General features: G+C 47.2%; 1 protein-coding gene across 9 annotated transcripts in view; it reads right to left on the reverse strand.

Annotated features, from left to right (window-relative positions):
• Positions 1–522: 522 nt before the first annotated feature.
• Positions 523–14,436, reverse strand: part of caskin1 (CASK interacting protein 1) — an 83,467-nt gene continuing 69,553 nt past the window's right edge. For 8 of the 9 annotated variants that reach the window (XM_061699689.1, XM_061699686.1, XM_061699683.1 and 5 more), the window contains 8 exons: positions 11,086–11,187; positions 10,786–10,924; positions 9,605–9,748; positions 8,346–9,478; positions 7,988–8,257; positions 6,518–7,076; positions 5,183–5,666; positions 523–4,362 (listed from right to left, as the gene is read on the reverse strand). In XM_061699689.1, the coding sequence (XP_061555673.1) occupies positions 4,266–4,362; positions 5,183–5,666; positions 6,518–7,076; positions 7,988–8,257; positions 8,346–9,478; positions 9,605–9,748; positions 10,786–10,924; positions 11,086–11,187 (2,928 nt within the window). In that variant the 3' untranslated portion in view covers positions 523–4,265. The remainder of the gene's footprint in view (positions 4,363–5,182; positions 5,667–6,517; positions 7,077–7,987; positions 8,258–8,345; positions 9,479–9,604; positions 9,749–10,785; positions 10,925–11,085; positions 11,188–14,436) is intronic. The other variant, XM_061699684.1, reaches the window with a different exon arrangement.

Raw genomic sequence — 14,436 nt, forward strand, 5'->3', positions numbered from 1 at the left:
GAGTGATTGAATTGCACAATCAAACTTCATGTGATTTATGTTGCTTCAAGCGACGTCTGACAAAACTACCGTTTTTGTTTTAATGTACGGTGTGAGTACTCACAAAATATTTAGAATTTGAACAGGAAATACATAAATTCAGCTATTTTCACCGTGAAATCTTTGAACTAAAAAAAAAGTCAATATAAAGCACAGATGAGAGCGCTGAAGTTAAAAAGAAATGTTTTTTTCTCATTGTTTTTTGACTCTTCATGACGTGCCCGCGCGTCCCTGAGTTAGTTACCTCATGAGCCATGGCAGAGGAAAGCTGTAATTGCCTATAGATGCCACAAGATGGCAGCAAAGCAAGAAACAGCTTTATTTATTTTTTTGCTGCTGTTCCGTTTCATTGTTTTCTAAGGCCTCGAAGTGTTTTTCAGACAGTTTCAGTCCTGTGATACCCCCAAGCAGTCAGACTTGAAATAATAATAATAAAAAAAAAAAAACAGCACAACAGATGGTGCAGTTTGGAAATAACGTTTATTTATTTAGAGCTGATGGCCGTACGATGCAGTCACTGCAAGCACACCAACCACTGTCCACTCACTGCAACATACGCACGCACGCGATCACGCACACACGCACGCACACACTAGTCTCACGCGCGTTTCACACAAAAGCAGAGCAACAAAAAACGCGCACACACATTCGGCCTCCTGTCCGTCACACCAGTCTGGCATCTGTTCATATCAGCACAGGCAGGAAATCTATTTTAAACGGCTTGGCTCTTTTTTTTTTTTTTTTCAAGAACAGAAATCAAATGTCACCATCTGTCTTTTTAACCCAAAAAAAACCCAAAACACTCCAACCCCAACATGCCTTCAAAAAAAACAACAACAAAAAAAACCAAAAAAAACAGATGAGCACAATGAGCAGAACATATTCAATATTAGAAAACAAACACCGCCTAACTGAGAGCTGCAGCTGCACCAGGTGAAAGGTCACTGGCATGGACATGGCAAGTCGGAGTTTCCCTTTCTACACGTTTGATGGGTACAGTACATTTGTTTAACCTGCATTTGGGGGGGGAAACAACAACAAAATAAATATCATACATTGAGGAACATTTTAATGTTTGGGATGTCAAAGAAGTTAATATTAGCAATCAACATACTTACTGACGATTCCACCATTTATGTTTACTCTGGGCCTGTTTCGACTTTTTTGTTTAAAAGGTGAAGTGACCCTCAAGTAGAGTGGATTAAATTAGTTTCTGAAGATGAAAAAGGGCATGCTTGTCATCATGGTCCTTTTAGGTCAGATAAAAAAAAACCACGTCAAATATTGATTGTATAGGAGAAGGTGAGAAGCTGACATATTAATTTAATTTAATGGAGGAATATGGTTCATATACGCATATAGTGTACTAAAAGTCAGAGCAAAAACACAAAGCAAGGCACATGTTTCAAAGGAACACAACTGCCATTCATGAAATCCAAATGAAAAAGAGTTAAAGAAGAAGTGTTGCTTGTATTATACACACATCGCTACAGTGGGACAATAGAATACACGTAGGCAAAAACGACATCCCAACAAGCAACCGTACGAAAAGTCATCAGCTCGCACCACTGAAGCATGGAGAAGCAACTTAATTCAACACTCAGATTAGATCTGTTAACTTTGAAAAATAGTCTTCAGGTTGACACATACACCATAAATACAATTCTATTTTTGTTGCAGATATCCATATATATATATATATATATATATATTAGAATCTCTATGTGATTTAAATAGCACAATTATTCTCTGAAGAAGGAGGGTGGCTGCTTTGGGACCATGAACATTTGGCTTGGAATCAGTTTCGGGTTGGATTAAGCAATTTAAAGCGCTACTCCAGCAGTTTTACACTGCAAGTGAATTATTTTCGCACCACGTGCTCCTAAAAATGATCGATTATAAATATAGTCATTGGAAGAGTATCGGTCAATAGCCAGTTGCATCAGAGAGTACGTCCTTAATCTTGCTCAAACAAACCATCCATCTTCACCGATCTCTGCTGCCTCTCACTCTATCTTAAGACATTTCTAAACCCACATTGTACAGTAACCATAGCAACTCCACTGGAGATGGTGGGAATGATGATGATAATGCAGATTGTCATGGCGACACAGGGCGGGCGCTTGCAAGCGTTTGTGGGACGAGAAAGAAAAGACTTAAAAGGAAGCCGAGTTTGTGTCTTTGAGAGAAAAACACCAAGGGCCCTATTTCGTGACCGGCGTTCATGTGGCGCGGCGCAACTGTGTGCCGGGGCAGGTTAGCCCGGTGTGGGTCATTTCGTAGGCGAGAGCGTGCCAGCGTGGGCGGCTGCGCCACTGTGGGAGTGTTTCCAGCCAACTTCAGTCACTGCCCATCAAAGCGGCTCCTCTCATCCCCTTTAAATGTGGCTCAACTGACAGGCTCGACGGAGACGTCTCAAGCGGACGATGCGTAATCGCGCCCATCCACGTGTTTTGGCCAGTGCGGCAGCAGACGATGTGAGCGGGTACCCTCGTTAAACACAGACCGAGTAGGTGAACGAGCGCCGGCTGCTTAAATGTGTCCGCGGACCTCAATATCGGTCTGCCTGCACTCTGATTAAATTCACCGAACTCCCATTAGACCAGTGGTCTAGCTTGCGCCAGGAGAGGCGTAAGTTTAGATCGACTTTCTGCCACCAATTTGTCACTCCAGCGGGCGCGTCTCTCAGGACACACCCTCGTTGTGTGTCGCCAGAACGCCCAGCTTGGAAAATCCGAATCCGCCGGCATTTGCGCTCCACCGCAGATGCGCTGTCTACGAAAACGGAGGCCTGAGAGTCCTTTGTTGGACTTTTTTAGGTTATAAATAAAACTGAGGTTAAATGATGAAATCAACAGATTGGCATTAAATACGTTTACGTCACTAATGTTACCAAATGAGTCAATGTTGGCTTAAAGACTTCGTCTAACAAAGATCAATAGTTAAAGGTCTTGACCGAAGTGTGCATTTAAGGTCATTAATATTGCAATACTTCATCTTTATTCTTGGCCTTTAGAGGACAAGAGGTTTCCCAGAGCAGTGATGCCGATAGCCAATCTGGTCACAAAGATGAATTTGCACTTGTGGTGACTCCTTCCCAGCCTGACAAAACGCTAAGAGAGTGTGTAACAAAAGTTACATTTATTACTGTCAATTCAATTTAGTGTTGCGGGAAAAACAGCGAGTGAAATGCATATTTCTCTGCGTTACTGTCTTAATAAAAAGTACTGTTTAGTATGATGGCGTACGAGCGAGCCACAAGCATATAAAATAACAGCAGGGATGGGTGCTTATGTGAAACTGTGGCTGTGCTGCTTTTGAGCACGTCTAACCTTTGCGCGGCGTTGAACTAAACACTTTGTATTTGTGAAATGCTTCTTGGAATCCTTCATTTGTAAAAACCTAACATTTATTTCTCACGGACCACCTGCTGTAGCCCCCAATTCCGTTCGCTCAAATCCATCTGTATATTGTGCAAGCTCCTACGTGTGTGTGTGTGTGTGTGTGTGAGCTAAGCACATGGGCCATTGTGCTTCTCCACATTTGCATGTGTGTGTGTGTGTGTGTGTGTGCATATTAAAGGTGATGCAAAGGCAAGCGGAACTTCGGAAAAGTCAAACCCAAGCACACACACGCACACCTGTCGCTCTGTCGCCCTGTCGCCTTTTCACCCATCTCACACACACACGGACACACACTTCAGGAGCTGAATGATCCGGTTTTGGTCACAGATTAGTTTACATTTTACACGGTCAAAACACCAGAGGTCAGAATTCCACACAGAGCCGATGACGTCGATCCAAAGAGCGAGAGATTCATCATTTTCTGTCGATGATTATATATTACTGTGCTCATGCGGGACTTTTTTCCGTCGATATAAACTCTCCGCGCTTAGAATGTACACATACCATACAATGGTCCGTCACACTGTTGCTATTAGCTTCGTTTTTGTTGTTCACGTGTCTGTTTGGATTGCAGGCTCCGTCTCTTCGTTGCTCTTCTTCCTCCTCCTCTTTCTCGTCCCGCTCTTTGTTGTCAACGCTCTGCCTGTAGAAGAGGATAAGAGGTTTCCTCGAGCAGCGCCGGACAGACAGAAAGCGCCCAAGGCAGGAAAAGTGCGAAGTCAATGAGCGAAGGATGACTAGAAAGAGACGGAGAGCCGAATTGCCCGTTGTGCCATCTGAGTCACTTCGGGTGCAGCGTCGCCACGGTGACGTGCCGAGCGGCTACTCCAACATGGCGTCCAACTGGTCGGCCAGGTCGTCGAACATGCTGCCGATGTCGTCGAGGATGCTCACGGTGGTCTTCTGCTCTGTCACGGAACTGCGCGCGCGCACGCACGCACGCACACACAGAAGCAAAAATTGATCCCATCTACGCAGTCATTCATCATTGTCAATTATTAATACAAAATAACTCATTTAAAGATTTATTAATAGTGACTATCATTTTTATGTCAATTGGGGTTTTGTTACGGGACTACAGTGTGATTTAACCTTGAGCCCCCCCCCCCCCCCCCCCCCCCCCCCCAAAAAAAAACAAAAAAATAAAGCTGAATTTGTTATCCAAGTTTGGAAACTAAGAAAGACAAGCTAATCAATTTAATACAATACTGTAGAACCTTAGAAGTGGAAGAAATCTTTGTTCTTATTGAAATGTGTTTTTGTCATGGCATTAGATGAATATTGATTCTGAACTGCTCCACATTAATGGACAAGAGCTGCAGTCGCATGCTGTTATATTGCGTTCTTGTACAGTACCGATGGTGTCGACAATTCCGACACGCAAGCGGCGTATTGAAAGGTGGATGAGGTCACTCCCCGCTCCATGTGCAGGTACTGTACTACTAAATGCAGCGAGCGCCCGCCACAGATGAGCGGTAATGCTCACCCTCAAGACAACATGAGATGTCACCCGGCAAGTCCACCCGTATTTGAAGCCCCTTTCAAACAGGAGCCATATTGTAGCGTCGGGATTGATCTTTCACGCAGAGCCCCGAGAAGGCCGCCCGCATGGGCCGTATCGGAAACGGCCCCTTTGTATGTAAACACGAATGAAGCCTAAACATTGATATGACCTCTGATGGCTTTGTAGTGGCATATTGTGTTGAAAAAAAGCCCTCGTAGACGTGTGCGCTACTCACTCCTCCTGCCGCAGTATTTTGTCCTCCACGGCCTGCAGGGCGGCAGCCAGCGACGCGCTCGTCTCATCCAACTTCTGACGCACCGAAGAATCCGCACCGAAGTCTGTCGTCGAGGAGATCGGCGTATTCGTCCCGACCGCCGTCATCCCGCTGTCCACAGATACGCCCCCGATGGAGGAGCGAGGAGGCTTGACTGGCGGGCTGGGAGTGGCGGGGGTCTGAGGAGTCTGCGGCGCGGTGGGCGTCTGCGGGGTGTGCGGACTTTGCGCCGACGGGCTCGGTAACTTCACGTTCGGCGGACTGGGGGTCTCGGAGCCGGGCGGCGAGGGCGGCGAGCCGGTCCGCCGGGCCGCCGCAGGGTGCGGCTTTGCCGGAGTCGGGGAAGGGGGGCCGGTCGCGGAGGGGATCGGCTTGGCTGGCTTCGGTGCCGTGGGCGGGGGGGCAGGTTTTGGCGAGACAGGAGGAGGAATCTTTTTTCCTTCCGCTACAGAGGATGAGAGCAGGAGGTTAGGATGGAAGTCTGTTCAGTTCCCAGTGGCTTTAATTAAGGGCCAAAGTTCACAGCGTGTTCTAGTTTCAATGAAATGAGGACACGGCCGAAGTAACACAAGCACGCGTACTTGTGCGCCTGTCCCGCAAATTCTGAATCGCGGCAACAGCAACAACCGTCGAACTGATTTATTATAACCGCTCACTAATGTCACGCCACATCCGATAGTGACGCTCGCGCGTGATATTTGGCGAGGCCTCCATGACGACTTGCGTGCTTGAGCTCAGGAGTAAGAATAGAATGAACGATGGAAGAGATGAAGTCACAACCTCCCCAAAACCTGCACACAAGTCGTGTACGCCGCATCGATTCGCGCCCCTCCAACTCATCCTTCTGCTGTGGCTCTCTGGGACTTTGAAAATTTCACTTCAATTTGTTTTTCTTTGAGCTCGTTTGCTTTTCAATTGCAGTTCTAAATTTGAAGATTATGTTGCCCTTGTAACATTCAAATATATTTGCATTTTTTGGCGCTTCAAATAGGAATGTGCGGCACCTGCCGCGAAGGTTATTGAGCTATTAGCCCCCCCGGTAGATAAAAGCACAGAAGAGAAACGTTTCTGGGGAATGTTGACTAAAGTAAGCTTCAACCAAGCGGCACGCTGTGTTTTTTCCTGTGGGAAGGAGAGAGTTATTAATCAATATTAAAGCTCGCCAACCCCTGCCCTCTGTGGAAAAGAGCAAGAAAGCCTTGGCCTCCTTTCATATGAAATGTCCGGGTGCTGCTTCCAATGTGAAATGGACCCTCACATCCTCACCCAGCGCCACACGCGCACACACGCACATACCTGGACTGCCAGGCGTCCCCGGTCCCGGCAAAGGGACTCTCTTGTTTGAGGCCGTCTGCGGGCCTCCATGTCTCTTGATCTGTGCCACAGCTGGCTTCGGGGAGACTGGCGGCTTTGGTTTTTTCACTGGAGCTTCTTCACTTCCCACTAGAACTCCTTTGTCCAAACTGTCCCTTCGAGGAGCAGCAGTCACTTGGGATGGCGCTTGTGGCTGCTCCGTCGCGCCGGCGTCAGACACCGGGCGGCGTTTCGCCGTGGCTGTGCCGTTCTGGTAAGGTAGCGGCCGTGTGGTGTTTGGCCGTCCGTTACCCGTGGGTTCTCCGTTCGGACCTGCGAGGTCTGCGAAGCCCTCCGGCTCCTTGTCGCGACTCTTGGGCCTCCGTTTGACGGTGGACGACTCCTGGAGGGTGAAGCCCGATCCGTTCGGGTGAGTCTTGGAGCTGCGGGGCCGTCGCTTTAAGGTCGCAGTGGCTTCCACCCGGGAGACGTCTTCCTCGGTGTATCCGCCATCTCCCTGGGGTCCCTCGCCGTCACTCTGCAGACAGACACAAAATACACACTAACGGAAAATTCATACATTCGTGGCAAGAGGTCATTTTTGCACAGTCAAAACAGATACGTGTATAGAAATTCTGTTGATAACAACAAACATGAACAGTCTGCTGAGTTTAAACATCACAACAGAGATAAAGTCCGATTTCAAATCATCGATACAGTGAGCCCCCACCAATTCGCAGATCAGCATTTGGGAATTAGGCTTATCGCAGATTTTTGTGGGAACCTATTCTCATCATTTGCTGAAAAGCTTGACTATTCGCTGTTTTTGTGCATAGGCGAAAGCAATACGATTACGTTGCCGCCAATCTGTTGGAATCTCGGTGTGGTTTTAGGTCAATCTAATGACTAATACCGTTTGTGTAAAGTGCTAGTGCACGTTTCGTTTGCCCAGGTGTGATGTCACATCAGTTTGCGCTAGCGTGTTATTTAGGCTATTATGCTAGCTAATACAATTGATGAGCCTCACGTGAATGTTGTTGTAGTTTAACTATTGAATACAGTCATTACGTAACATGGGTTCAAGATTGTGTACATGCTACTGTGTACGTTGATGTTTTACGATCGTCTCCCTTTTAAGTGCTTTGCTGCCATCTTTTGGCAATTACATGCAATTACAAGCTCCTTCGTGGGGGAGGGCCGTCAATTATTGACAGATTTTTGGTATTCGCCACAGGGCTCGTTCCCTAGCCCACATGAATAGCGGGGGCTCACTGTAAACTGTAGATCGACCGATAGATCGACCGATAGATCGACAGATAGATCGACCGATAGATAGATCGATAGATAGATAGATAGATAGATAGATAGATAGATAGATAGATCGATAGATAGATAGATAGATAGATAGATAGATAGATCGATAGATCGATAGATCGATAGATAGATAGCACAAACATATGTACAGATAGCTACCTGTCCTTCTCCTCGAGCTTGTCGGCGGATAGTCAGGCTTCCCTCCTCTGCAAACGGCAGGTTTTCAGAGGAACTGCCGCTTCCTCCGGGGCTTGGATTGGGGGAGGACGAAGTTACAGGGAGCAGGGAGGATTCAGGCTGGGAAACGACAGAAAGTGTTGGCTGCTGGCGCCTTGCAGCTGCCACCAGCTCAGTGACCGGCCCACTAATGGTCCGTCGCCGGTTCACGACTTCACCGTCCAGTCCGATGGTTTCGCGTGTTTTCCCTGCCTGAAAGATCAACAGGACCGTAATGTTGGTCACAGCACGATCACATGTTCACGGACTCTATATACACGTATGAGCCTCAATTTCATACCTGCAGGAAGTTCTTCTGCAGTGCCATCCCTTTGGCTCCACCCCCGATAGACGACATTTCCAGCATGGCAGCGATGCTCCTCACACTTCCCATGCTGTTTGTTTCGACAGCTCCTGTTTCAACAGACACTCCCAAGTCGCTGGCCCGTCGTTGTTGGCGGTAAGGCACATCCAGCATCCCATCAGTGGTCGTCAGCACTTGGAGCGGTGTGTTGCCTTCAGTCAGGTTAGAGTTAGAGGCGGATATTGCCGAGCTCGAGCGTTTGGGGGGCGGTGGGGGTGGCCCTTTTTTCTTTTGGCGCAGAGCGATGGACTGCGGCTGGTTGCGAGTAACGGTTTTGTCCTGGTAGCGCACAGAGTGGCTGCGGCTGACACGGTGGGTTACCGTGGCGTATTTGCCACCGTCTGCTCGAACGTTTGAGCCTTGCTCTGAGGTGATCTGATCTTCCCCACCCCGTCCTCTTCCTCCCCCCGTCCTCTCATCACACTCGCCATCTGAAGCAGCATGCCGGTTGAGACTGTTGGCTCGCTTCTTTTGCAGTTTTGAGGGGTCTGCTGCATCGCCGTCTGCAAGCTCACCCTGTGGCGGGAGGCGGAGGAGTAGGACCTGTGCTTGCGCGCGATCCCCGATCTCATGCGGGTGGTTCTGGTGTATTTGATTCTGCTGCGGGGACTGGACTGGAGCTCCACAATATTTTGGAGACTGAGGGGTGTGCGAGTGTGGTGACACAGGTCTTTCACCTTGGATGAACTGGGGGGACACTCTGTGTTTGGACTGGGGAGAAGATGTACTCTGGACGGAGGAGGTGGAAGAAGATGATGAGGTCCTGGTCTTGGTTGGAGTGTGAGGTGGTGTGTAGGGAGGTGCGGGCTGGGAGTGGGAGTGACGGTGTTTGCCTTGAGAAGACACGCTGCTCCTGTGGGAGGAGGTGCCTCCCTGGCTGCTCTGCTGCCTCATTGTCCTTGCCTCCTTCTTAGGTGGTCCTCCTCCTCCAGAGTTCACATCATCGGGATCCTTGTTGAGACTACGCGTTGGCTGAGATTGGACCTCCTGAGCTGAATGGGTCATGGCATTTTGCAGCTCGCTACTCAACTCGCTGTCCTGGAAGGTGCTCATTTTTGGAGACATCACATCTAGACAGAGAAAAAGATGTTTCTTTAACCATTGACACATCTCATTTCTCAGCTCTTGATACAAAATGCTCACAGTAAGTTGAAAAGTTCGACCAGATGCCTTCAACATATTACCCGCTAACTCACCATCCGGGGGAGGGCTTTCCATCGACATCACTTCCTGCTGCTGAGTGATGGGTGCAGGCTTCTTTCTGAGGGAGCCCCGCCCATCCGAGTTGCGCTGCATTTCAGCCAGTCGCTTCACTGCCAACATCAGCTTCTTCTGATGGCCTAAAACATTGACAGGTTGGAATGAAATGTTTTTGTGTACATGACCTTGAACGAGGCGGCACGGCGGGCGACCGGTTAGCACATCTGCCTCACAGTTCTGAGGACCGGGGTTCAAATCCCGGCGCCGCCTGTGTGGAGTTTGCATGTTCTCCCCGTGCCTGCGTGGCTTTTCTCCGGGTACTCCGGGTTCTCCGGTTTCCTCCCACATCCCAAAAACACGCATGCTAGGTTAATTCAAAACTCTACAATTGCCCGTAGGTGTGAATGCGAGTGCGAATGGTTGTTTGTTTGTATGTGCCCTGTGATTGGCTGGCAACCAGTTCAGGGTGTACCCCGCCTCTCGCCCGAAGATAGTGAGGAGAAGCGGTACAGAAAATGGATGGATGGACCTTGTCAGTGTTGGGAAGGTTACTTTGGAAATGTAATTGGTAAAAATGTTCAAGTTACCCTCTTGGACATGTAATACTAGTGTAACTGTTTCGATTACATTTTGAATGTTTTTAAAATTTTTCGAATGAAAGCATCAACAGTACCCTTGGGGTTTTCCACAAAAAAAGTGGATAAGCATAGATAATAAGTTTGGTATTAGCCACATATTTGTTCTATACACAAATAATAAACAGATAACAAAACATTTGTTTGTTGCATTGTACGTGTACAGCATGTGGAGAACCACCATACCATAGCATGTTGACCTAATGACAAACGTGCACAATCTAGACTTCATATAAAGAACTACTCAAATCTGTTTGATGTTATCTCGCTAACTCAAATTTGAGTAATGAGCTCCCCACAGCCCTGCAAGTTCAAAATTGTATATACTGTACGTTTATGTATACGTCCAAATTGTGACATTTGACCACGTCAACAAACTGTGATCATGTCCTACCATTCGCATATCAATGTTCATTGAAATGTTGCGGGCACAGTTATGTTGATAAATAACGAGAAAGAACAGTCCTTGAATCTCAAACAGCGTGGTAATCACTACATGCAGGCCCTCACTGTGACTGCACTTCTAAGAGTGGATATCTTACCCAGTTTGGTAATACCAATTTCCTGTAGGTCCTCCCAAGTGACGTCCGTGATGAAGTCGATGTTTTCGTAACCATTCTGCACTAATACTTGGTGGTACTGACTTAGACCAATAGCACACAACCACTCTCCAAGACTGGCCTACGGGAACATGAGAAATAAATCAGCTGACACTGTTTGGAAAGGCCGTCACTGATGTATGGCATAGCCGTCACTATGCCATACACCAGCATTCAATTCTTTCAATTTAGATATTGTGTGTGTTTGTGTGTGTGTGTGTGTGTGTGTGTGTGTGTACGCACAGGTTTGTGCCCAGGCAGCCACTCAGTGACACTCAGTTTATTAATCTCGGTTGTCATCTTCTTTCTGTGACCTGGTTTAGTTATTCCGATGGCTGTCAGATCCTACAAAGACAAAACACGTTCAAGTCTCATACTGCAGTGACATACGCGGTCTTTCGTTTACACATACTGTCGCTGCGAAAGCGAGAGAGAGCGAGAGACAGAGGGAAAAGAAAGTGTGAGAAAGCGCAGAGGGAAAAAAAAAATCCAAAAATGCAAGAAAGACGAGCAAATATCTGCAAAGTTCAAAACTATTGATCGAATTCTTTTTCTCACATTTGGGGAAAAAAAAAAAAAAAAGATATATTGCATATGCCTTGGCAGTATAATCAATCAATAAAACAGTAACCACTTCTACTCATTTGGGATTTTCGCTGGCTGACTATGTTGGGCACAAGAAAGAATTACAACAAACAGCTACATTAAACTGCACGCGCACGCACGCACGCACGCACGCATTTAGTTGCATCACTCGCAGATTACCATTTTTTTTTGTTGAATTCTCCAGCAAGGTGAGAAAGATACCTGTACATTACCTTTAAGTAAGACTATACATATAACATGGAGCTGAGTGATGTTATTTACGTCATCGGCGTAGGAACCGATGAGTCAATTTAATGAGCTGACACTTGTTTTGTATCAACTACTTGGCTGCAAACAGCAGAGATGGGGGGACTCGAGTCGCTTGACTTGACCCAAGCCGACTCGAGTTGCCAGTCTTATGACTTGCGGCTTGCTTGTCAAATACTTAAGACTTGACTTGACTTTAGACTTGGTAGCCAAGAGACTTGACTTCGCTTTGACCCGAACTACACGGACTCGACGATGGCTGACGTTGAACTTCATGCGTCACTCGGAAACTCACAAAGACGAACGTAGAGAATGAACCCAAACGCCCAAACCCTAAAGAGGTGTGGAGACGTTTGTGGGCACGATGAAAGAAGACGCTAGAAGATGCGTTATAGGTCTGCTGTACGGGATCACTTCGCGTTACGATCACGGCAACGAAGTCGTTGACAAAAGTGCATTCCACCGTTACTAAGTACAGGACACATTGTGAGGAGATATGTGTGAATATCATTTTCATACTCAACGTCTATGGAAGCGTCACCGTCGGCTCGGTGATAAAGCTGTCTGCACAATGTTTTGAAAAGTTAGAGCCGGGGCGTATGAAACCTACCCTTTAATCTAATGAATGAATTTTCAGTGCTTCGAAATGAGATTGTTTCATCCGAGTTATGAGAGCACGTAAGCAATCACGTTAGCTCTGTTGTTTATTTTTACTTCTCTTGAAAAGAGTTCCATTTTTTCAAATGAGTTGTACAGGTTATGTGTCACATTAAAGGTGAAGAAAGGTGACAATATTGACTATATATAGCTTTTGTTGAATGGCGTTCTCGTGAAGAACATAAGGAGTTACAAGGCTGTCACCACAAAGTACATGGCATAGTTTGTTCAGAAAGGTTCAGTCAACTTGAAAACAATTCAGTGCAATGAATTCAATGAATCATAACTTCAGTTGTTGTTCATTTAACTTTCATAAGGTGTGAATACTTTTGTGTGTGTTCAAACGCCATTTTATTACCACTCCAATATAGCGTATGTTGCCACCGGCGCAAGATTGTCTGACTTGACTTTCGACTCGCTTAAACCAACTAATGATCGACTCGACTTGACTTTCTTGACTGATTTTCTTTGCCCAGGGCGACTTGAGACTTGCACATATGCAACTCACGCCCGCCTCTGGCAAACAGCAACATAACATCAACTGAGGCCAACACCCATACAGACCTCGGACAGAGCACAACTCCTCTAGGCAACGTTAACCTGATCAATACAACACTGGCATGGAAACAAGAGTCAAAAACATTCAGCGAGACATTCTCCCAATTGTTAAGTGCAACCCTGCATACCGATGGAGCGTTTTCTCTGGGTACACTGACTTCCTCCCACATTCCAACAACATTCATGGTAGGTTAATTGAAGACCACTCATTGTCCGTGTGAATGATTTGTCTGTATGTGCCCTGCCATCGGCTTGCCGGTCTAGGGTGTACCCTGCCTCTTGCCCAAAGTCACCCGGGATAGGCTCCAGCACCCCTGGCAAACGTAACAAGGACACGTGATATAGAAAATGGATGGGTGGATTAAGCCGAAGATGTGTAAATGTTAGCACATCTGCCTCGCAGTTCTGAGGAGCGGGGTTCAATCCCCGGCCCCGCCTGCGTGGAGTTTGCATGTTCTCCCCGTGCCCGCGTGGCTTTTCTCCGGGGGCTCCGCTTTCCTCCCACATCCCCCAAAAAACATGCACGGTAGGTTAATTTCAGACTCTAAATTGCCCGTAGGTGTGAATGCGAGTGCCAATGGTTGTTTGTTTCTATGTGCCCTGCGATCGGCGGGCGACCGGTCCCGAAGATAACTGGGAGAGGCTCCAGCACGCCCGCGACCCGCAGAAAATGGGTGGATGCTTCGAGTTAAAACAAAATTCATTAAATAAAGATTTTCAGAATGTATTTGAAAACGTATTGTTATTTATTATTATAGCAGGTATGGTACAATTTTAGTGGTCCTGCCCCTTGCCATCAAATTCGACTTTATGTGGCCCCTGAATTTCAGTGAGTTTGACACCCTTGGTTTTGACTATTAATTCAGACAACTGTAATTACTTTGTGTGTGTGTGTGTGTGTGTGTGTCTCCATACAGAAGGAATCATGAAGTCCTCTAAAACATTCTGGCAGACTGCAGAGTTTACCAACACCTGCACGGGACATTGCACCGCAAATCACGACTGATTGTGGATATTTCACACTGGAGCTCAAGCAGCTTGGGTTCTGTTCTTCACCCGTCTTCCTCCAAACCCTTGGATCTTGAGTCGCGAATGAAAGGCACACTTGCATGGGAAAAGAGGACCTCGGACCACTGGCCGACAGTCCACTCCTTCTCCTCCTCGACCCGTGGAACCCGACGGTCGTGGCCCATCTCCCGCCTGCGTCTGAATGTGGGGCTTTTTGAAGCTGCGACTCCCGCCTCATTCCACCCTTTCTGGATCTCTGCTAGATTCTTGAATCTTCTCTGTTTGATAATCCACTGAAGCCCACGGTCATCTCTTTTGCCGGTGCATCTTCTCCTGCCACATTTTGTCCTTCCATTGATATGCGTGGACACAGCAGTCTGTGAACAGCCAGCCTCCTTAGCTATGAACCTTCGTGGCTTACCCATCCTATGGAGGGTATCAAAGATGGTCTTCTGGCCACTTGTCAAGTCTGCAGTCTTCCCCATATTGAACCCAACTGAAGCCATTGAATGACGCCTG

The sequence above is a fragment of the Phycodurus eques genome, chromosome 16 (assembly GCF_024500275.1).
Source record: "Phycodurus eques isolate BA_2022a chromosome 16, UOR_Pequ_1.1, whole genome shotgun sequence".
NCBI classification, from domain to species: domain Eukaryota; kingdom Metazoa; phylum Chordata; class Actinopteri; order Syngnathiformes; family Syngnathidae; genus Phycodurus; species Phycodurus eques.